At 36.6% G+C, this 23,984-nt stretch overlaps 1 protein-coding gene across 4 annotated transcripts in view; it reads left to right on the top strand.

The window, feature by feature from the left end:
- Positions 1–25: 25 nt before the first annotated feature.
- Positions 26–23,984, top strand: part of RAB11FIP2 (RAB11 family interacting protein 2) — a 42,642-nt gene continuing 18,683 nt past the window's right edge. The window contains exons 1-5 of one of the 4 annotated variants that reach the window (XM_023729989.1): positions 27–736; positions 7,977–8,419; positions 9,101–9,569; positions 20,215–20,258; positions 23,201–23,935. In XM_023729989.1, coding sequence (XP_023585757.1) covers positions 384–736; positions 7,977–8,419; positions 9,101–9,569; positions 20,215–20,258; positions 23,201–23,211 — 1,320 coding nt within the window. In that variant the 5' untranslated portion in view covers positions 27–383 and the 3' untranslated portion in view covers positions 23,212–23,935. Of the gene's footprint in view, positions 737–7,976; positions 8,420–9,100; positions 9,570–20,214; positions 20,259–23,200; positions 23,936–23,984 lie in introns of those variants that run through there. The other 3 variants (XM_023729988.1, XM_004374883.2, XM_023729990.1) reach the window with 3 other exon arrangements.

Here is a 23,984-nt window from a genome sequence, read left to right as displayed (position 1 = left end):
CTTCTGCAGCTTCCGCCGGGCCCAGGTGGCCGGGCCTCACCTGCCGGCAGGCCCGGGAGCCACCCGCCCCCAAGGCCCGTCTCCCGGGCGGGCGGGGCGGGAAAGTGGAGAGGCGAGGTGCGGGGGTCCGCGCGGAGGCCTGGAGCGCGGCCAGGTGATGGTGGGCCCCTGCTGCTCCGGAGGAAAGGGGACCCGCAGAGCAGCCGTGCCCCGGTGCTGCCCCAGGCTGGCTTTTTGACATCAGCCCCAGGGAAGTGGGCCAGCTCTGAGTTCGCCTGGTGCCCCTTAAGTGCCCTTAGGATGAAGTGATCAAAGCATTAGGCTCTCCCCTGGCGAGGGGCACTGCCAGCGTTTGGGAACTCGGAGCAGAGAAAAAGGGCAGAATGATGCTGTCAGAGCAAGCCCAAAAGTGGTTTCCAACCCACGTGCAGGTCACAGTGCTCCAAGCCAAAGATCTTAAGCCCAAAGGCAAAAGTGGCACCAATGACACATACACTATCATTCAGCTGGGCAAGGAAAAGTACTCCACCTCTGTAGCTGAGAAAACCCTTGAGCCAGTCTGGAAGGAAGAGGCGTCTTTTGAGCTACCTGGATTGCTAATGCAGGGGAATCCAGAGAAATACATCCTTTTCCTCATAGTTATGCACAGGTCGCTGGTGGGTCTGGATAAATTTTTAGGACAGGTGGCAATCAATCTCAGTGACATCTTTGAGGACAAACAAAGGAGGAAAACAGAGTAAGTTATGGAATTTGTTTTGAATTTTGGGGTGCTTAAGTATATCTTAGGAGCCATGGTGGCGCAGTGGTTAAAGCGCTTGGCTGCGAATCGAAAAGTTGGTTCAAACTCACCAGCCTCTCGGCGGGAGAAAGATGCGGCAGAAAGATTTACAGCCTTGGAAATCCCATGGGGCAGTTCTACTCTGTCCTGTAGGGTCGCTAGGAGTCCGAACTGAGTTGAGGGCGGTGGGGGGAGGGGGGATTAAGTATATCTTATTTCTGGATTTCCTATTCTTGGAAATTATTTGTATGTTTGGGGTATTGGTTTTTGGGTTGAAATAGGACCCAGTTTTAAGCACCATATTTGCATGGATCTGTAGTAGAAGTAGCCCTTTGAAGAAACACTTTTTCAATGGAGTCGTTAATGACTGCTCTCCTCACATTTCTGTTTGAGGTAAACATCTGTTAAATAATCAAATATTTTGCACTGAATTTTAAGCAAATTAACATTGTTTCACTATTTATAAGAGGATTGGAACACAGTGTTGAACAGCTAAAACTTCACATATGTGTAAATTGTTAATGATTTTTAAACATTAAACTTTTACATAAAATGGAACATCAGAAAATTAAATCTGCCAGTATAGCATTTTAATATAAACGTTGAACTCTGAAGCTGTCGAAGATAAATGACCAAATTTAGAACTCAGTTATTTCATTTCAGGATTAGAAACACAGTTGGCCTTTATTTTAAATCCACCGTTTTTCCGGGCCCGTACATCTTGGTGAATCCTAAAGCTGTTAAGGAAAAAAAATGTTTTAAAACTGTGTACAAACATTCTAAACTTTTAACGTAGTAACAGTGTTTTCCTTTGAATATACAATATATTGAAGCTAGTGTATTACTTTAGAATTAGTTTTGCAAAGCTAGTGTGTTTAGGCCCTATTAAATGTTATAAGATTGTAGAATTCTTGTGATGAAATGATTTAATGACATTTTCAGTGAAACCATGCTCTTTTATGACTTTCAGGCTTGGGTTAGATATTTTGTAATTTAAAAAAGCTGTAATAAAAGTTAACACTAGAATATTGTAGCTTAAAGTGAAAAACAGTATGTTTTCAGAGGTAGATACACTCACTGCTTCCTTAAACTTATAATTACAGGTTGAACTTAAATCTTCAGATTTCCACAACCGCCATGGTATTTCTTTCAGTCAGGAATTTGTCTCTCAAAATTTTTTTAAATAATAATAACTTTCTTAAAGTTCATGTTAGTTTTTTATATTTTAAATTAACTATCTCTTGTTCTTTTCTGTACATGTCTGCCTGCAGGCTTCTCTTGATGGGAGTTTTTTTAAAAAAATCAGGTCTTTACCTAAGATTTAATATACGCAGAGAAAAAGGGTAGAGAGAGAAGAAATAATAGAATGCAAAAAGAAAAATGGTAAACATTTAAACTAATTGAGGAGATGAAAATATTTTAAGAAACAGAAGAGAAAAGGTTAAAAAAAATTGTGAAGTTGAATATATATCGATGACTTTAATATCAAAACTATTTGATACCTAAAAAGTGTCATCTCAGTTTTCTCTGAGTAGGTCATCAAATTTAAAACGAATAATGGATAATTACCAAATAAATTTGTATCAAATTGCCAATTTTAAGTGACACTTAGTCTATAATATTTAGTGTTTTTAAACTTTCGAGTATATTGTAGCTTCAGATTTCTTACTGCATTTCCAGTCTTTTTAATATTAATGAATGATGTATTGCAGGCCTGCTCTGAAATATAAATTTTCCAAGTGAAAGTAGGCCCAAGTGTGAATCCAAAGATTCCGAGGATGAAGTAACCTTTTAAAGTTTCTTCTTGTTTTTCCTCCTTGTCTTTGGCAGCACCATAAACCAAAAAAAACAAACCCATTGCCGTCGAGTGGATTCCGACTCATAGCGACCCTACGGGCAGTACTCTAATATCAGACTCTCTGCCTATGGAAATTCTGTACTGGCTATTAAATAGAATTGATTAGAACTTTTGAGGGAAAACTGCTTTTAAATATTAGCAGTAGGGCTTGTGATGTTACTGCAATTAAAGCGGTTTTCATATGGTCGTATTCTTACTTTGTGGATAAATGGGGACCACATACTTGATTAGGTATCTTTATTGGTAATATTTCTCATTTTTTAATATATTTAATAGTTTCCTTTTTCCAGCAGGGCTGTACATGTGGTACACTAAGAGACAGACTTGGATCACTGGTGTATTGCAAGAAAGATATTTAATATTCTGCACATTGTTGAACCTTGTCAGCATATTCCCAAGTGCTTTGTAGAAAACCGGTGTGAGTGATGAAGGCTACTAGCTGATTTAGAAGTTCCACGAAAGTGCTGGGTGTGACACTTCTTACTTTTTTGACACTGAAGACAAGTATTTACAGCCTGTCTTCCAGTTGTGTCATGATACGCAAAGAAGTGTGGTGGCTAAAACTATTATTTTACTTACTTTTTTTTTTTCTTTTAAGGAAGGGGAGAAAGGGCTGCGCCAGACCACTTTGAGTGGGGCATAGAAAGAACTTCTGTGTCTCTCACTTTAGTGGGTGTCTGGATTGATTCTGGCAGGAGATTTAAGGAAATAATACAGTGTTTAATAATAGAGCGGTAAAATCGTTCATGCTGTTATGTCATATCTGTTGATTTTTTACAACAGAAGTGGGTGATGTGAGTTTATTTTTAATGCTCATGAAAAGTAATAATGCTCAGAGTCCCTGCAGTTAGGTATGGCGCAAACACATGCAGAGTCCAGGCCTGTTGTGTGTGTCTCAGCAGTGCACCTGCGTCCTGGCTTCTGGCACGCTTATTGCCAATCTTGTCCCATTTCTGACCACACAGCACCAATTGCTTGGAAATAGTTCCCACGTGTGTGGTGGTTTTTGCACGTGGACCTGTGCCCACTAAAAATTGAACTGAAGCCATATACAGTTTAAATCCAGCACTCCAGAGGTGAAAAAAAAAAAACAGCATTAATCCACTAAGCCCCAAATGCTGTGTCTTCATTTTATCTTTTTGAAGCCTGGGAAAACAAGTGATATCTCTGGAATGATTCTTGAAGGTCTGTTAAGACTTCCTTATTAGATCCGTTTCGGAATGAAGCAGCTGAACTTATTTGTCATGCTTACATTTTTTAGTGTATTTGTGAAAATTCTTTGCAGCTTTTTTTTGAGATGGGGGAAGATGGAAACTATACTGTATTTACAGTTTGCATTCAAACACTGACTTGCTTTTTTTCTTTAAGGGTTGCTTAAGTCTTTAGAGTTCCTTACCAAAAAAAAAAAACCCAAAACCAATACCGCCCTCCATGAGTTATAGCTTGATTGTGTTATGAATATGATTCTAGAAACAAAAATTCAGTAAACTTTTTTTTAGTGCAAGGCAGTTTGCCTTCAAGGAGCTTATACTCTAGCAATAGAAAATATGCATTGCCTTCCTGTTTGGCTGTCATGTCTCCTGACTACATACGGTATCCTGTAATATATGACCAGTTATGTGTTTAACCTCATTAACATATGGTTCATCAAATTAGAAAGAACTTCCCTTTTCCTGCAGATGTTATTCATGGGCTTTGGATTTTTTTACTTACTGACTTTAATCCAACATTGGGAAATTACTTATTCTCTGTACCTTGGTTTCCTTGTCTGTGAAATAAGGGTGTTAAGTAGGTGGTTTATTTGGTCTTATTTCTAAAATTCGATTGATTTTGATTACCTTCCCTCCCTTCCTCTTACTGGATTATTAGTTTGTTTTCTGAGATTTTCTGTAGTTTGTTATACACGTGGAAATCTTACATGCTGCTTTGTTGTTGGTTTTTTATTTTTGGTATTTGTTGCAAAGTGTATTCACCTATTTTCTCCATAGCCTGATGATGTTGCAGAATATTTCTGAGGTACCATCCATCAGAAGTACTCTGCTTCCCCCTTAAAAATGGCTCTGTTTTCCACAGCTCTGATTTAATAACTGGGTACATAACCTTATTCCATTTCCAGACTTTTTGGGTGCTCAATTTTGTATTGTTCAAGGTTCTCTATTCCACAGAGTTTATTGCTGTGATTTCTTATTTCTAATCCCTATGTCTTCAGATTTCATCATTTGCCTCAGATTAGGGATTTTCTCGGCTTAGGGTCTCAGGTTAATGCTTTCTATTATAAAATTTCCTATTCTTTAAAAAAAAAAAATTCCTTGTCCTGATGTAACTAGAGCTTAATTGGTTGAATTACTCCAATTTAGATAACCAAGAAAATATTTTTCTTGTGTGTTACTTAAGAGTTTAAGAGAATGGTCTTACAGAGCTGAAGTTTATTATGAAGATGAAATATGTTTTTAGGTACACAGCTGGACCTCAGGATTTTCAATTTTAGGAAAAGGGATTCCCGTATCCTAGAGTCGAGTTGATTCCAACTCATAGTGACCCTGTAGGACAGAGTAGAACTGCCCCATAGGGTTTCCAAGGAGCGGCTGGTGGATTCAAACTGCTGACCTTTGGCAGCTGAGCTCTTAACCACTGAGCGACCACGGCTCCAATGAAAAGAATGAGTCAGAAATACCTAGATGAACTCAGAAGTGTCTTCCAGTTCTAGGATTCAGTGGAAATGTGACAGTTTCCCAATGGTTACATTCATTGATAATGGAAGTCAGTAAGGCACCTGTATTTCTGTCCATGAAGGAAGAATTATAAATGTAAAGAACTTCCCTTACAAACCTGATTTTTCTCAGATCATAGAGGAGCAACAGTATTCCTTCCAGCTCTAGAGCCTAAAACCTGTGATAAGCATTAGACTCTTTTATTGCTTGTTTTTCATAGTGTGCTATGATAGCCTTAAGTTCTTGGTAGGGATGGATTTTCACTGATTTGTTCCCATTGTTTTGCTTGGTTCTCATTTAGTGAGAATTAGTGTTAACCTAGGGCCTCATGAGCATAATTCCCAGCTAATTTAAGACTTGTAGATTTTGAAGGTTGTTTGGGAAACTCTTTTGGAAGGATATAAGCTTAGTTGCTTGGTCATCTTTGCCAAAGATGAAGGAAGACTCTTGGAATGTGTTGAAGTATTTTATTTAAGCTCAGGATCTCTGAATGGCCTGTATATCAAAGCAAGGGAAAAATGATGTCTTTGGGGTGTACTTTTTCTTTCAAATCTATGTAGATTTTAAATTTTAATTATTTAATAATATTTGTTATTCTGTACCAAAGGAGCCCTGGTGACACAGTGGTTAAGCGTCTGGCTGCTAACTGAAAGGTTGGCAGTTCGAACCCACCAGTGACTCCAAGGGAGAAAGATATGGCAGTCTGCTTCCATAAAGATTATAGCCTTGGAAACCCTATGGGGCATTTCCACTCTGTCCTACAGGGTGGCTCTGAGTCGGAATTAACTCGATGGCAATAGTTTTTTTTTAAATTACGTACCAATCTTAATTAAGGAACTTTGGAATATTTACCTAGAGTTTGGGGATACAATTAGGAGAATAAAAAGAGGATATATAAAACTACCTTAATGTAGATTCGTCAGACTGATGACTGTATGCATAAAAATGTTAAGATTGCATCTTATTCTGACTCCTCTCAAGAAGCTCTAGAATGGGACAGTGGCTAGGATGGTAGGTAGCACGTTCTAGGGCCTTTGAGCACTGAGTGCCTCTGCAGCTGCTACAGAGTTTCATTTGTTGGAGTCAGATTTCTGGATCATGGGAGGTACCTTTAGAATTGTCAGGTTAGCCTTATTCAAATGTTTCAATTTAACTGCTTTAATTTCCTGGAGTGGTGGGCAAGAATTTGTGAAGTAGTCTCTTACTAAAAAAAATAACAGTGGGATAAGACTGGTGATAATATAGGTGAGTGTGTTTATCTTTTCTCATTCTGAAGTACTTCTCAAAGAATGAAGTTCTGATCCATTCAGAAGCGATTGAATACTTTGTGTGATGATTTAAATGTATTAATGTACAGTTCACCTTAAATAGCCCACCCTAGGCCATTTATACTGTAGTCAGTTGGTATATGTATCATGGGTAGGTTCTCCTCCCTGTGAACCAGTCTTCCACCTGATGGATACTAAGTGTAATCTTCTTTTGGCATATCCTGTTGGTAGCAATGAGAAAGAACTAATGTAAAATTAGATCAGAGTTCCTTTGTAGCCAAGAAAATTTGTTACACTTGATTAGAGCTATATTTAAATAATAACGTGTCGGCAGGAATGAGTATTAAGCTTCATTGTTAAGTAATGTGGAAACATTGTAGAAATTCTCTTCTAGGCTTCATTTTACAGGGTTTTTTTTCTTTTTTTGGCTGTTGCCCTGTGGAATGACCGTTGTCACACTGACAATTTGAGAATTTATTGTGGATGAAAATACTGTAAACAAAACCAAAATAAACTTTGCTTTTTAAACATCATTTAAAAATGGGCAGTGTAATACAGTGGAATGACTGAAAGCACAAGATTTAGGTGCATGTACAGTAATTTTATTTGGTATTGTCACAATAGCAAGAGTAAATGAAGTAAATAGAATCTAGCAGGAAGCATTTAAATTGTCCCTGCCACCCCCCCGCCCCCAGCAAATTCTTGTCACTTCTTGCATTTTACTCATTTTGCGTATTTTATTCAGGAACAGGCTTTGATCCATTTTATATGAATCTAATGTAAATTACATCATGTGCAATTTTCATGATTAGTAAACACTAGTAGTTTTCCAACGTTAAAATTCTTTTAATGCTTTTTACATAAGTAATATTTTCGGTGGGGGCTAATGTATTTATTATTTTATTAAAAATATGGTCATTATTTGTCATTTATATTACTTAAAAACAATTTGTATTGATGAATGCTTTCAGAATCTCTTCCTCAGTGTCTTTTAATGTTGAAAAATGTTCTTAGGCCATCAGCAATACTTATTCCAGATGGAAACATATTAGGTATCATTGATAAGAATTTTTGATGAGTGATTTTCACAGCATAAAAGAAAGATTATCTGAGAGCCTTTTCTTTTCAAACCTACTTAAAACCTCCAGACATATTCCTTCAGTATATGTCACATCACAGAAACAATGATCAGGTCCTTAAACAGTGAGTAAAACCAGAAATACTCTGGCTGATAGATGCTCATTCAGTGCTTAGATTGCCTTGCTGTATAGTAGCTTTACCTAAAAAGCTGTTTGTATATATCAGAGCTCCATGTCTTCTCTTCATTACGCATTACAACCCTTTTTTTTCTTCTCTTTAAGGTGGTTTAGATTAGAATCCAAACAAGGAAAAAGAGCCAAAAACAGGGGTGAGATAAAGGTCAATATTCAATTTATGAGAAACAATATGACAGCAAGTATGTTTGACTTATCAATGAAGGACAAAACAAGATCTCCATTTGCAAAATTAAAAGATAAGATGAAAGGTAGAAAAAATGATGGGACATTTTCTGATACATCTTCTGCAATCATTCCGAGTACTCACATGCCTGATGCTAATACCGAATTTCCAAGTGGTGAAATCCAGATGAAATCCAAACCAAAAAAGCCTTTTCTTTTGGGTCCTCAGAGACTTTCTTCAGCACATTCAATGTCTGATTTAACTGGGTCCCACATATCTTCTGAGAAACTGAAGTCTGGCACCATTGGTCAAACACATCTTCTTGGGCGCCAGATAGATTCCTTTGGAGCAGTTCCAGAAAGTGGTGAGCAGCATGTCTTTCTGATTGTATCCTCAGTGGTCTGAAATATGCTTTTTAATTTTTATTAAAGTTTAACTTATAAAATTGGGCAATAAAGATTGCAGCTTCTCAGGAGTATTTTCTAAATATAGTCATTCATCAAATACTTACTGAGCACCTACTATATCCAAAATTGGTAAGTTCATTGAAGTCAGAGTTTGTCTGCATTCATATTCATATTATTAGATGATAATAAAATGAGCCCCAGTCCCCTTTCCTGGCCTGACTTCATTTCATTGCTATTTCTCCTTTCTCCAAAGTCAGAAGCATAAATGAATATTCCATTTCATCAGAAAGTACCTAGAAGAAAGAGTAGATTTAGTGGTAAATGGTGACAAAAAATCTTTGAGAATTTATCACATTATTATGCCAAGCAAACCTCTAGTTTTGACATAGTTTTCTTATGTAACCGTTTCTTTCTGAGCTGAGCAAATTGCTAATTGTCTAGCAATACACTAATTGTTATTAGCCTAGATACTTTAGACTGTCTTGTAAAATTGTTTTCCTTGGTTATTTTGAAGGTTAATATCTTGAAACAGCTAATTGCTCTCCTTCTAAAAGCAGAACCAGTGTGCACACTGAATCCATGTCAGAGTGTGATGCAGTGTATCACTGAGTATGCACTAACCACAAAATTATTTGCAGGAAGTCTCAAATCTCCACACAGAAGAACGTTAAGCTTTGATACTTCTAAAACGAACCAACATGACAACAGTGTGGATGAAGGTGAATCGTCCTTTGGAAGACAAAATGACCAATTGACAAATGTGACTGCTTCATTACCGCAAAAATTTGCAACACTGCCAAGGAAGAAAAACCCATTCGAAGAAAGCAGTGAATCATGGGACAGCAGCGTGAATTTATTTTCAAAATCAATTGAAGTAAGAAAAGAAAATAAAAGAGAGAAAAGGGAGAAAGTTAGCCTGTTTGAAAGAGTAACTGGAAAAAAAGATAGCAGAAGATCTGATAAACTTAACAATGGGGGATCAGATAGCCCTTGTGACTTGAAATCACCTAATGCATTTAGTGAAAATCGTCAGGACTATTTTGATTATGAGTCAACTAATCCATTTACAGCAAAATTCAGGGCTTCAAATATAATGCCATCTTCAAGGTAAGCTTAACATGGGAGAGGTTGTGCTATTTTGGGAAATATTGTACTTGAAAGTATCAAATATCCCTTTTAAATACTTGAATATTTTAAATTCCTTTTATTTTACCTGAAAAAAATTCTTACTGCTTTATTTTTATGATTAATTATGGAGCCAGGTAGTGTTACATACATCTTTGAACTGAACTTTTTATACAGAAGTATAAGAAATTCTTACTCCTTATCCTAGACTACATCTACTTACGTGAGCCAAAAACCCACCGAAACTTAGGGAGAGAATGGCATGGCTTTTGATGAGACGTGGTGAGAATGAATTACCAGTGGGTGTTCATTCAAGCCAGACATTTAGATATGTTGTATTTCTAAATACTCTTTCCCAGGGATTAGTTCAGGGCTATCTGGAGAGGATTAGTGGACCAGTAGTTGCTCATGGACTGTTCTTTAATAAATATTGGCTTAAATTAAGTATTACTTTTCATAATAGTGGTTAACTAATTAAATGGCTATTTAGAAGTAGTTTTTAATTTATGAATATTAATTGGAATTTATTGACTGTATAAGTACTGTAAATACACCAAAGAGTATCTCTACGATTTATTGTCATAGAAGTAATCATTATCAGGATAAAGATTAGATTTTCAAACTGCAGCTTCTCAGTTACGTATATAATGATTTTTTTTATTCCTTGATAGGAGTTGGAACTGTATGCATTTAAATATGATTATGGGTTTTATACAAGTGAAAAATGGAGTAGCTGATTAAGGAAACTTTAAGCCGAGAATAAAATGAATTTATTGGAACCTGAAGTAATTAGCAGGGAAACGCCTGGTAGAATGTTTGCCATATAAAATAGAGGGTGTTTTTGGAGGCAGTAATATACAGCATACAGACCTGAATGGGTATCCTGGCTTAGTAGTTCTCTGATTTCTGTAAACCTCAGCATTTCCATCTTTGAAGCAAAGAAAATAATACCTACTTGATAGGCTAGGGTGAAGATTACGTGTATATATAACGTACATAGCACAGAGCCAGGCCCCAAATAGGGACTCCATACGTGATGACTGCTGTGATGTTTTATGTACTAATACGTCATGTCATGTTTTACTCAAAAACAGTACTTCGCGCCACTAGAAATGGAAAATGTAGTATCAACAATCACCCTCTTAGGCTGTGCTCGCCCACCTTTCCCTTGTGTATATTCCAATAACATGTTTTAAAAACATGCATTTGAAACTTTCAAAGGAAAGTGTGCATTTCTTTTGCTTTCTTTACTCAATAAATGGATATTTGCTGTGGTTTTAGAAAGTGTCAGTCTTCTTTATAGACTATATTCCAAAGAAATACATTTTTATCATATATTAGTTTTTAACTAACGAGTCCATAGTTTTGATATGCTATACTAAATTATTTTGGTGTTTTACATCGGAGCCCTGGTGCAGTGGTTAAGAGCTCGGCTGCTAACCAAAAGGTCGGCAATTCAAATCCACCAGCCACTCTTTGGAAACCCTATAGGGCAGTTCTACTCTGTCCTATAGGGTCGCTATGAGTTGGAATCGATTCATTGGCAGTGGATTTTTAGTTTATCCTAAATTATTTTATTTTGGTGTTTTACATAGTGTGTATTACGTATTGCCTTAAGTCCTAAATTTTAGCTTTTTTCCTCCTTTACTGAACTTTTTTTGCCTAAGATTGGTGAAAACAATTGTCTGAGATAACTTAGAGAATTGGTAATTTAGATCATTTAGAGTCCAAGAAAAGCAAGAAAAATTGGAAATGGTAGGAATATAATGTTTTTAAACTGTGGAAGCATATGGAAAAATAAGTCATTAAATCTTGATTGTCTATACATGGACTGTTTACGGGGACCACCAGGGGCTTTGAAAGTGAGCATGACATTTTGCCAGGTTTAGGCTTCGTATTGAGTTACTTCAATATTAATGCTCCTTTTATCAAAATCAGAGCTGTGTTATGATATATGTACAAAATGACTGCAAGTATGTTTTAAAATTTTTTTTTTTTTTTTTAGTTTTAAAACTTTTCCTTCTGTATATTCCTGAGATGTCACATAATAGGACCAAAAAATAAAAGAAAAACCTAAACCCATTGCCATCGGGTTGATTCCAACTCATAGTGACCTATAGGACAGAGCAGAACTGCCCTGTAGGGTTTCCCAGGCTGTAAATCTTTACGGATGCAGACTGCCACATCGTTCTCCCACGGATTGGCTAGTGGGTTCGAACCACTGACCTTTTGGTTAGCAGCCAACACATTTATAGATTCCTTGGAAGTTACTATTCCTTTTGAGTCACAGACCATCTTCGTTTTATGATAAATGTAAAACATTTTCAGTAAAGTGCTAGCTCTAATTAATAATATAAAAAGAAGGATTAGATATAAATGGATACAGGAAGAGCGTGCAGCTCAAAGTTTAAAGCAGCAAGTTTATCTTGGGTGAAGTTTGGGAAGATATAGTCAAGGTGGTTTTCTCTTTACATAACAATGTATTCATCTTTATCTTCCCAGTATTACCCTCAGTTACATTTTCTCACGTTTAAATCCAAACCAAATGTACTTTTGAAGTGATAGATTCACAGAGTCACTCAGAAGTCAGGCTTCTTCTGGTGATGCCACCATTTAACATCTGGCCTCTGAGTTCGCTGCAGAAGGGGAAGAGAATGAAGGATCACGTGAGGGGCATTTTTATGTGCCAGGCCTGGCAGTGGTGTGCATTACTTCCACGATTGTTGAGAAGTGGAATCTTTACTCTTTGGTTAGAACTCAGTCATGTCTCAACTTTACTGTAAGGGGTTGAGAAATAGGGCTTAGCTGTGTACCCAGGAGGAGAATGAATTGGATTTGATGACTGTATAGCATTATGTGTACCCATCGATGCCAGTTCAGCTTTCTACTAGAAGTTGGCATGCTGTACATGTACACTGCACATGTATACAGTACACATGTCATACTACACGTGTACACAGTATAGTTGGAATTCTCTTAACTTACTGGAGGGATGTTTTGTCAGTTTATTATTGGTATTGAGTTGTTTGTGTTTTAAAATTGCTGCTGCTATTGCTTTTTAATTAAAAATCACAAATATTTTGGCATCATTAGTATCAACTAATTTGTGTGGTTATTCCCACAATTTGTAAAGGAATGCTTTCTTGCAATAGCAGTATATAACTTCCCATCAACAAATATGCCTGTATGTTTGTTATATCATTTTCAATACTGTGTTTACAACCAACTGTCTTTAACACTGGGCTATTTTTTGACTGGAAAGTGGAAATGGGTATGTTCAGCAAACCCAATTTCCTTTTTTTTTTTTTTACTGGGCGTACAGGTAGAGCAACCTTCTATTAGTTGGGGCCATGTGACCAAGTTCTGGTTTATTGACTTGTGAGTAGAAGGGACGTACACCTCCTACACAATCCTCCATGTTGTCCCTCTTCATCTGTAGCCTGGACCAGGGATCAGCAAACTACATCTGTGCACCAAATCCAGCCTGCTGCTTGTGTTTGTAAATAAAGTTTTATCGGAACACAGCCACGCCCATTTGTTTATGGCTGCAGTGGTCAAAGTTGAATAGTTGTGACAGACTTAATGGCTTTTAAAGGCAAAACTATTCATTAATGGTCCTTTTACAGAAACAGTTTGCCGACCCCTGCACTAACTGAATGGAGAGGGCCTTTGAGAGAAGGGCAGAGCCATAAGATGGGTCCTTGAATGCGTGTGGAAGGTTGCCGGACCAGGAATAACCGATTGGACTTTGTTGGATAAATAATCAGAATTTTAAGCTACTGAAATTTTTGCATTTATTTATTTTAGCAGTTAGTACTGTTTATTCAAATAAGTAGAGAAGGTGGGCCGTAGTACCCTTCGTTCTGTTTGAAAAAGCCTAGGTCAAAAAAGTTTAAGAACCACTGATAATGAAATACGAAATCTAAACTCTCCTTCTTGCTTTCAAGGCTTATTGTCTCTTAGGCGTTTCTTACCTATCCAACTTTTCTCTCACTATTCCTTACCTCTCTGTTCTAGCTAAGTTAATTTCCTTAGTGTAACTCTCTCTCTGAGGCCTTTGTAACCATGCCATTTCTGTTCTTTGGTTCAGTGGTGAAATGTACTGTTAACTTGTCTTCGAGTGTCTAAAGCCTGTCTAGAAGGTAAAAACTGTTAAGTCTCTCTTGATTAATAATGTGACATCTCCCTTCTCTGATTTTCTGCTGATATAGAAGAACATATTTGCTGTGTTTATAGGATTTAGGTCATAGTCTTCCCCACTAAACTGTATAAACTTCTTCATAGTTCTTCTGAACTTTTCCTTCTTAGTGTTCCATAGCACCTAGAACATATCCTCAGTGAACATATCAAGGTCTTCTGGAGCTTTTTTTTTTTTTTTTTAACTGCTGTTTGATCCTACCTCAGACTGAATTAGAATCTTTAATGAGTGGGGCCCTGAAATAAAAAAATAAATAAACATTTAAAAAATGTCCCATGTGGTTCTAATTATCAGTCAGATTTAGAAATTGCTGATCTAAGTTATATTACTTCATAGGAGTTCAGTAAGTACTTACTGGTGAATAGGAATCAAGAGTTGTGCTGGTAAATTCATATTTGAATAGACAACTTAGTTGCGTTAGCTTTGCTCACAGTGCTGTAAAGTAGAAGGGACAGTAAGGAGATCAGCGTGGCTGAAACTGAGATATGGAAAGGAATGAGAGATTTGGCTGAATAGGTAAGAAACGCCTAAATGTTAGTAGGCATTGAAGACCAGGCGGAAATGTTTGACAAAAAAAAGATTTAGCGCATCTGTGGATGGTTTGTTTCCCAGGATTCAGGTAAAGCCTGGGCAGCTTTAGTGATAAATGACACTTTAAAAATATGTTTATATCTGTATGCTGCTGTTGCTGTCATTTGCCATCGAGTCATCTCCAGCTCATGGCGACCTTATGTGTAACAGAAAAGACACTGCCTGGTCCTGCACCGCCCTCACAGTCATGGGTATGTTTGAGCCTGTCATTGCAGCTGTCATGTCAGGCCCATCTTGTGGAAGGTTGCCCTCGTTTTTACTGATCCTCTGCTTCACCCGACATGATGTCCTTCTCCAGAGATTGGCCTTTCCTATTGATGTACTACCCATAGTAAATTGAAGAAAAACTGTTTGTGGTGGCTATGCTTCTGATGGACGTTTAACCAACCAGTTGTCGTCGTGTTGATTCTGACTCATGATGACCCCATGTATGTAGAGTTGAACTGTGCTCCATAGGGCTTTCAGTGGCTGATTTTTTCTTAGCCCTTTCTTCCAAGATGCCTTTGGGTGGACTCAAACCTCGAAGCTAAGGAGATTTAGGATTGAAGAACTCCACCTAGTTAAGGGAATTCATTTATAAAGAGGAATTGGTTGTGTATGTCTTATTCTGAAAATTCCTTTTTTTTTTTGGTAATATAGTAAATAATATAAGTGTACGCTGTATGATGAGCTAGTGTTGTTTGATGTTAAAGGGACAGCTGATAAAGAGAGCAAGAATTTGTAGGAGGTATCTTTACCAGAAGGGAGCCCCGGTGGCACAGTGGTTAAAGCACTCGGCTGCTAGTGGTTCAAACTCACTAGCCACTCTTCCAGGGAAAGATACAGCAGTCTGCTTCCATAAAGATTTACAGCCTAAGTAACCCAATAGGACAGTTCAGCTCTGTCCTGTAGGGTCTTTATGAGTCAGAATCTACTCAACTTGTTGGGTTTATCTTTACTAGGAGGCTTTAGGAACATCCTTCTATTTGTGACTTGCACAAAGACATTGCTTGCTCTTCATGATTTCCTGCTTTGTTGTAGTTGTGAATTCCATACAGCAAACTCTTAGGTAGCTCTGGGATAACTTAATGGTATGTTTTATAGTATTACTCCTGGTATTATTGATTAGATTAGAGCATATATTTCCATTTCCAATATTTGCTGTAGAAACTAGATTCTCCCTATGTTTTAGCCAATGAGCATAGGCCAAATAGTTACTTTACGACTAATATTTTATGATTTTACACGACAGCGTGCCTTTTGCTTTTGGGACCAGAGTGACCTTCCCTTCTTCCTTAACTAGTTAATTCGTGTCAACAGTTGGGTTATACCTTTCTTAGAAGCTACAAAAAATTGGTGACCTAGAATGTATATTAAATGTGTTTCTAATTTTCACAAATCAGAAATCACCACAGACCTATAAAACATGTAACCATTATTATGAGGTTGTATAATATGTCCATAAAAAAAAAAATAAAGGTGGACTTTTTACTGTAGACTTAAGTTTTGTTTTAGAAAAAGTTATAGTAAACTTTGATACGAAAGAAAAGATCCTTTTCGTAGTTTTTAAACCTTCCTTTTTATAATGGCCCTTCTTGCCTTTTTCCCTTAAGTTTAAAGTTTAGTATTTGATATCATAAACCTTAACATGCATAAGGTTTATTTTAATAGCATTTTTAGTTTTTTTTCAGATTTGTCTAATATTAAAGATAATTTGCCTGTTATTCATGACAGGCTGTACGTCTTTTACACAGCTGAAAATTTGTGGCCTCATTTATGAGACAGATAACAACAACTTTTGAGATGGATTTTAGAGTCACAAATCCATTAGTACCCAGGGATTTACAGAATGTATCCAATGAGACAGTGACTGCGAACATGAAATATGCAATGTGATTAGTTCCCCAAATGGTAACTAGAACTTTTATGCTTTACTCCCCAGATACTACTTGAAACTTTTTTAACCCTTTGTCATCCTAATACTCATTATAATAGCTCTCATTAATTGTGGCATTTCCCAGTGGGTTAATTTGCAGATACCAACCATGCCATCCTTTTGCTCACTCACTAAATGCAAATTGATATTTATAGTCTTCAAAATTGAAAACAAAAAAAGCTCTAACAAAAAAGACAAAACTTTATTTAAAATTTGTTTATTTTGCACTGAGAGATTGAGTTACTGAGAGATCCTGTGAGAGAGAAAAGCTAAAAAAAAAAAAATCCACGAAAACTACTGTAGGCTAATAAACTGATGTGAAAATTTCTCAATTTACAGCACTTGACAGGTGCTAAAAGAAAAGCATCTTTAATTTTAATGTGTTGTTAGGACCTCTTTAGAGAGACAGTACAAGTTATTAACAAGGTCCTCTGAGACAGGAGACGGGTAATTAACAAGACCTATGGAGATATAGTTTGGGTAATTAATGAGCTCTTAGGCACTGGACACAGGATAACACATTGTGAGCCCAATACTTAAAGAGAGCAGGTTGTTATGATACGATCAAATACACGATAAAGTATGTAAGTCTTCAGGTTTCTGATGGGAAAGTATTAAGATTATATTCCAGTGATCCTAGTGCACTGATTTTTGTAAATCAGTATCTAGATTGTTTGGTTTAATTTTTTAAGATAGAATTTGAGAAAATTATTTCTTTTTAAAACCAAGAGGAAAGGGAGCTTGTTACATATAGACTGATAATCTTTATTAATTCATTACCATCAATAAACGTGAATATTTTGAGAGGAGTCCATTGGAAATACATATGTTCTGCGATTCTAAATTGTTGGTTTAAATGTTTATTTTCCCCCAGTAGACTAATATTGCCTACTCCAGATTCACCTTGCTGTCCTTACCCACCTTTATTTAGACTGTCAGCATCTGGGCCAGAGAGGAGCCTGTCACAGCACCAGTTTGGTGTTCACATATTATGCATAGGTCCCTTAAGTCACGCTCCTGTTCTTCCTTTAAGTCTGCCCAACATCAGATGCTGTATGGACCAGATATTCCCTGTGTAAATTTGAAATTGTTGGGGTAAATCAGAACACTCGCACATTCAACAAGCATGTACTATATCCATGCTATGCTGGTGTTACAAACCTCAAAAAGGCCCTAGCGAGTCTCCTAATTCATTTTACTGCCTTCTAGCTCAGTGTACAAGGATGATTTTTTCCAAAATTTCAGTTCTGATGATCAAATGATATTTTCATTTTTTTTTTGACTTTTACTATCTACAAGGAAATCAAAGACGATTAAGCATAAATCCTACTCTTTGAAAAGAGCTCATCAGAACAAGCATGCAAGTTATTAGGTTATGTGAAGGGTTTGAATTCCATGCTAAGAACCGGACATTGCGTAAGCATTGAGAAACCATGAAAGATTTTTAAGTTGGGTTGTGATATTATCAAATTAATGCTTTAGACAAATAGCCGAAAGCTAGTATGGAAAATCTGTTGGGAGCAGTAGTTAGGAGCGGGGAGGAAAAGATTGAGGCAGGAAAACTAGCTAGGAAGTTATACATGTTGAGTTGAGAGCTGATGGAGGTCACTTGGCAGTGAGGATGGAAAAGAAGGGAACGTCCCTGAGAAGGATTTCTGGGCGAAAATAGCACAGCACGTATCCATTCTGCTTGTCGGTAGTGGCATCGTCAAGGAAGAAGAAACAGGATTATTCCAGTGTTTTGTCTTTCTTAGTGTTTTAATTTGATAAAACACAGCATTTTAAAAACTTTTATTTAGTACAGCAGCAGTGTCAGGTCTGTAGTCTTTGAGTTTCCGAATCAGTCTGTGAAAGGAGGAAATACAGAACCGAATTTCAAGTTCTCGTGGACTCCAGACTTTCTGGAGCCATGGAGGCTGGCTAAACCCCTGAAACTATTGCCCTGAGATAATCTTTAAACCTTAAACCAGAAATATCCTCTGAAGTCTTCTTAAAGCCAAACAATAGTTAAGCTTAACTGGCAAAAAATGTCTGCCTTGAGCATTATGCTCTTTTAAGAACTATCTGTATGGGATCAAATTGATAACAGCAACTCCAAAGATTAGATAGGAGCCTTAGGGGGCAGTGCGTCTATGTTAATGGGGAAGGAACAACTCAGAAAAGGAGGTGAGAATGGTTGCACAACTCACAGAATGTAATGAGTGTCACTGAATTGTACATGTTGAAACTGTTGAAAAATTGATAATGTTTTGCTGGGTATATTCTCAACAACAATAAAATAAAATTAAAGAAAAACAGGGTTTTGGTATTGATGGAGAACTTTGGGGTTTTGTTTTGTTTTTAATTTGGTGCTATCTTGTTTATTTTAGTTTTTTTTTTTTTTTTTTTGAGAGAATAGGCATTATGTGTTTTGAACTTTCTCGAACTAGCAAATTAGTATCAAAACAGAAACAGTTCTTGAGAGTTTGTTTCTGAGCATTGAAACTACTTTGACTACTTTGAGCGCAAATTTCTGTAACCGTTTATGGGTGTATGCAGTTTCACCTTAGCATTGTAATTACTACGTAGATTTCTCTTCAGTGGTTTTGGCTTCACCTAACCTTTTCCCAGTTGGACCCCTTTCATGGGTTTGTTACTAAGAGAATACCTTCTGTTTCTTTCATACTTGGCCCTTGCCTCTGCGTAGGCTGCTTTTTCTAGGCCTTCTGCTTCCACGTTTAGAGCATTTCAATTGGGCCACTATGACCACATCACCTGTTGGTACTTTTCGTTTATACCATAAGCTTGAACTTTTGAGATACAGATAGTGTTTTTTATATGTTTAATTTAGGGTGGTAGCGTTGCCTTATGGTCAGCATGTTTTAAATAGTTGTTGGTGATACAGAACAAAGCAGTTAATTGGATTATGAAATTATTTTCTTTTGCATGTAACTAGTTTCTAAGAATGTTAGGATTTAGACATTTGACATTTGTCTCTTTGAACTTATATTTTGAGGAAAGAGTATTGCTCTTTGATTTGATTTATTAAGTATAATATAGTATGGCATTTTGTATATTTTAAGCTCAGAAATCTTTCTGAAAACAGTGCTAATGCCACTTAAATACTGATTACATGAATGAGTTTGATCTGCTTAGAGTAAAACTTCATTCACATTGCCAGTTTTTGTTTTGTTTTAGTCGATGTGATAACTTTAATAGACAAGTAAATAAAGCTCTTCTAGGGATGGGAGTGGAGGGCTGGAGGTATGATTCTAGAGGAGTAAAACAAGTCCTGACCACAGTTGCTAGGGAGAGGGATATGTAAGAAATGACCTGCAATCAAAGCAGAATGAACTGCGTTGACCAGAAGTACAGGTAGTCCCTGATTTACGACACATTCGAGTTACAGCAAACTGTACTTATAACCTTTTTTTAAAATGGTTTGTGTATTTTTTTATGTATGTATGTATGTAGTTAAATATATCTGTAAGTTTATATGTAATGTTTCCAACTCCAAAGACAAAAATCAGACTTATAAAGATGCTGATAATAAAAGGCAATAGTAATGCAAACTAAAAAAAAGAGGTATTTGACTTACATCAGAACTGATTTAAGACGGAGTCATCAGAACAGAACCCCATCGTAAGTTGGGTACTGCCTGTACAAGGAATTTGTTGTGGAAAAGCAGAGGAAGGAGCAGTTCAGGCTACTGGAAATTGAGAAAGCTTCCTCAAGGAGGAAGCCTTTGAGCTCGATCTTGATCATTGACTATGGTTTTACAAGTTGGGGAATAAGTAGATCGATAACTGTTACAGTAAATAGCAAGGAAACTCAGGAAAAATAGTCAGGTGCATTTTGAAGGAATATTTTAAAATAGTGACTATACACGATTGTATTCATAAGCTCTTTTCTATAACTTAGTAATTTTACCATTTCTCTTCTAGTTGGAGTCATGGAGCTATATTCTATGTCTGTCATTCCCTGCCTGGTAGGTTCCAGAGGAACTATGTTTGCTACTTTAGGCTACCAAGGAGCCAATTAGTGAGTGCCCTGCAGCAGCCCTGCGTTACCTATAATGAGTGCTTTGTTACAGAGCCTCGTGTGGGAATGGGGGTGTTCAGGTTAATCACATATCTTGTTTACTAGAGGTGTACAATATATTTGTTTCATATAGATTTTTCATTTTCAAAGAATTATAAATGCTCAAAATAAAAAGAAAATCATATTGGACATATTTTAGTATTTGATTCACATGGTATATTTGATTTGATTCTTCTGACCAATGATTTCACAGTATAACATGAAAGTGTAAAAATACTAATAATAGAATATTCTGAAGGGACTTTTGGTTGGGGATTAAGAGTTAGGTCTGGATTTGAGTCTCAGCTGAATAGCTGTATGACATTACTTAACCTTTCTAAGCCTCAGTTTCTTCAGCTATAAAATGGGGATGACGGTCTTGGTATTATAGAGGAAATTAAATAATGTAATGCATGTACATCGCTGAGGGCACATAGCTCTTACTATGATCTTATACAGCATCTATAGAATACATTCTAGTTGCTTTAAATAAGTTAAATGAAATTATTTTCAAGTAGTAATATATTCTTAACTCTTTTTTCAATCTTAAAGTGGAATTTTGGGGCTTATCTTTTTTAGTGTATGTCAGTAAAGGACATACATTGGCAGAAAGCAATAAACTTAATAGTTTTCCTAGTTTCTGTCAAGATGTTATGCTCACTAATAATCTTGGATGAAATAAACTAAGCCACATTGAAATTAAGCGAAAATATTCTCTATATTAAGTAGGAAATTAATTTTATTACTTTGTACGGCAAAGGTATTATAAATAAATATTTGATGCAAAGTTCTGTGTTCAGAAATGCTGGCATAGCACTGATGAAGACAGTGTAGGGTGGATAGCTAAGCTTTGGCTTTAAGAGTGATAAATATTTCCTAAACTCAGATGGCCAAGGTCACGCTAAATTGTTCAAGTAGGCAGTTCAAGCTATCATAGTACAAAGGACAAATGCTGCTTACTGAAAACTCTTCAGAACACTTCAGAACCCCCTTTGGGGAAAGAAGAGCTGCCTTAGGAGATTCCCACAGCCACTAATGCTTCCCTTCCAGCCAAGATCCGGATGTTGGCGCGCTCGTTTCTTTGTCAGTGAAAGTGCCCTCTTTCGTCTTTGTTTTTCACTGAGATTATAAGATTCAGCTCAAGTCATCTCCGGACTCAATGTTCTTTAATAAGCCTGAAATATAATACTAGTTGTGTTTTCAGTGTTCTTTCATTCTTCTGGTTTTGAAAAATAAATATTCCTCACTTAGAAAAAAAAAAAATACATGACCAAAATTTGAATTTAAAATATCCTTGAATTATCATCAGTTTATTTTATAGAGTAATGTCTCTTGCACTAACAAAGATGGATAGCGTCTTATAATGTCATCTCCTTGTGCCTGCTGTCTTTAGGTTACTAGACGGTATATTAGGTGACATTCTAAAATACAGATGTTTGTTTTTGAACTTGATAATCAGGGATGGCCGTAGTTGCTCTTACTTGGTTTTATGTTCCTCTCCTTTTCCGTGTAAGAATTCTGTTAGTATTGTGATACAAAAGATGCATAAGGCAAAGTCTCTGCCTTTAAGATTATAGACAGGTAGGTAGAAAATACGTAGTTAATTGTCCTAATGGTTGGAGCAGTTAAGTACAGATAGAGGTAAAAGTAGCATGAGATTCCATGGGTAAGGCTAGGCAGTCTAGACATCATAGAAAAGGTAGAATTAGCAAAGTCTCAAAGGATGGATCTGTAAAAAAATAGAGGAAAGGACTTTTATGAACGGGGATTAAAATGAGAAAAGGTGAAGAGGTAAAAATGAGTGTTTTAGGTGCATCTCAGGGAATCACCCTGCCTATAACTGTTAGATTGGCAGTAGTGGTGGAGATGGACCTTATTACTAGGAACTTGGCATACCAGAATGAAGAATTTGCTTCTAACGTCTATAGAAAGTGTAAAGATTTTTCAACATATGTGTGATATGATGAAAATACTATTTTAGGAAAATTCGGAACAGTGACATTGCTACTGCAGACACAGTATGGACCTGAATAAGAAGAGATACATATGAAATCAAAGGAAAATGTCAGTGAGGCTGCATTTCTAAGTGTGATTTTAGATCAGATCAAAAGCATTTTGCAGTGAAAAGTAATTTTAAGTATATAGCTTATAGGAACAGAACTGTGGGAAAATTATCATGACATTAGAAATTTACAGGTACACTGTTTAAATCAGTGGATACTTGTATTTTAAATGTTCTTGAATAGTGTATATATTTGTTTAAACGAAGAAAGATTCAGAAAAAGCTGTCTGAGAGATAGTATAATAGACAATTTCCAATAAGATTATTATGTGCATCTATTTTTTTGTGGGGCCAGAGAGTGAATTTTTATACAAAACAATATATTCTTTTCTAGAAAAAGTTTTGTCATTTCATAGCCCTACTGAAACAATGGGCTGAGACATGGCAACGATTGTGGGGATGGCACGGGACCAGGCAGTGTTTCGTTCTGTTGTACATAGGGTCGCTATGAGTTGGAACTGACTCGATGGCACCTAACAACAACAACAACTGAAACAAGCTCTTGGTCTCCAAGAACTTCTCAGCTTGGAGTGTAGGCAGGAGACTCTAGTGGATAGGTCGCAGGCAGTGGGTCAGGGCCTACCCAGAACAACAGTATGAACCCAACACAACTTCCAAGAGTGACAAAATTTCATAAAGGTTTAAAAGGAAAACATTCTGTTTATGTCAAGACAAACATGATTATATTATGGAGTAAAATGCAAGAATCTGCCTGAGTTTTTAAGTTAAAACTTGAAATGCCAAAGAAATTTTATGCTTGTTGCAGAGTTCTTCTTCTTGTTTATTAGGGATACTATAGAGAAAAACGTTTGAGAAGCTTAGTTTTAAAGGAATGGAGAATGTTTGGAATCCACAGGGCTATGTTTGGAAACTTGTGAATTCTTTGATTGACTATCTTTGAAATAGTTATTTCTCTTCTCTACCAGGAGAAAATAGTAAGTAAACTTGACTAAATATTCTTGATGAAACATACCTTGATTTCATAGATATCTTTAAATTCTCAAATTTTAAGATTTTCCTTCAACAACCTATTCACTTAATATTCATGATAGAAAAGCATCTAGGTCTGAATTTGCTGTCCATGATCTTTGGTGTCACTGACCACAATTTTTAATTGTCTTGCCTGTGAGATCTCATAAAAGATATCCTGTGAGAATATTAATAAGTAAATTACTGTTAATCCCCATAGACATGTATGTATTAGGCTCTGTTTTGTCATCCAGGTGTTTCGTGTGCATGCCCAGTCCCAGGAGAGAAAATGCAGTATTTGAATCTATAATACCATTAATTTAATGTGGTACTGAGTTCTTAGCTTTTTCTAAAAAGGAAAAAACCAGTATTGTTGCACCTTGCCTCTTAAAGCCCCATTTGCTTATGTAAGAAACGTAACTGAAGTGTGCTAGACATAGTGTTTACTAGAGAATATCTGTTTGGGCACGTCATTTAATAGGGCTTTTGAAAAGAGAATCATTAAAGAACTTTTTCTTAATGGACCACAGCTACCACGGCCTCCACCAGACTGAGTCCAGTATAGCTAGATGGTGCCCGGCTACTACCACTGACTGCTCTGAC

This window comes from Trichechus manatus, unplaced genomic scaffold (genome assembly GCF_000243295.1).
Source record: "Trichechus manatus latirostris isolate Lorelei unplaced genomic scaffold, TriManLat1.0 scaffold00031, whole genome shotgun sequence".
NCBI classification, from domain to species: Eukaryota; Metazoa; Chordata; class Mammalia; order Sirenia; family Trichechidae; genus Trichechus; species Trichechus manatus.
Note: the sequence above shows the minus strand (reverse complement) of the source record. Positions and strands in the feature narration are given on the sequence as shown.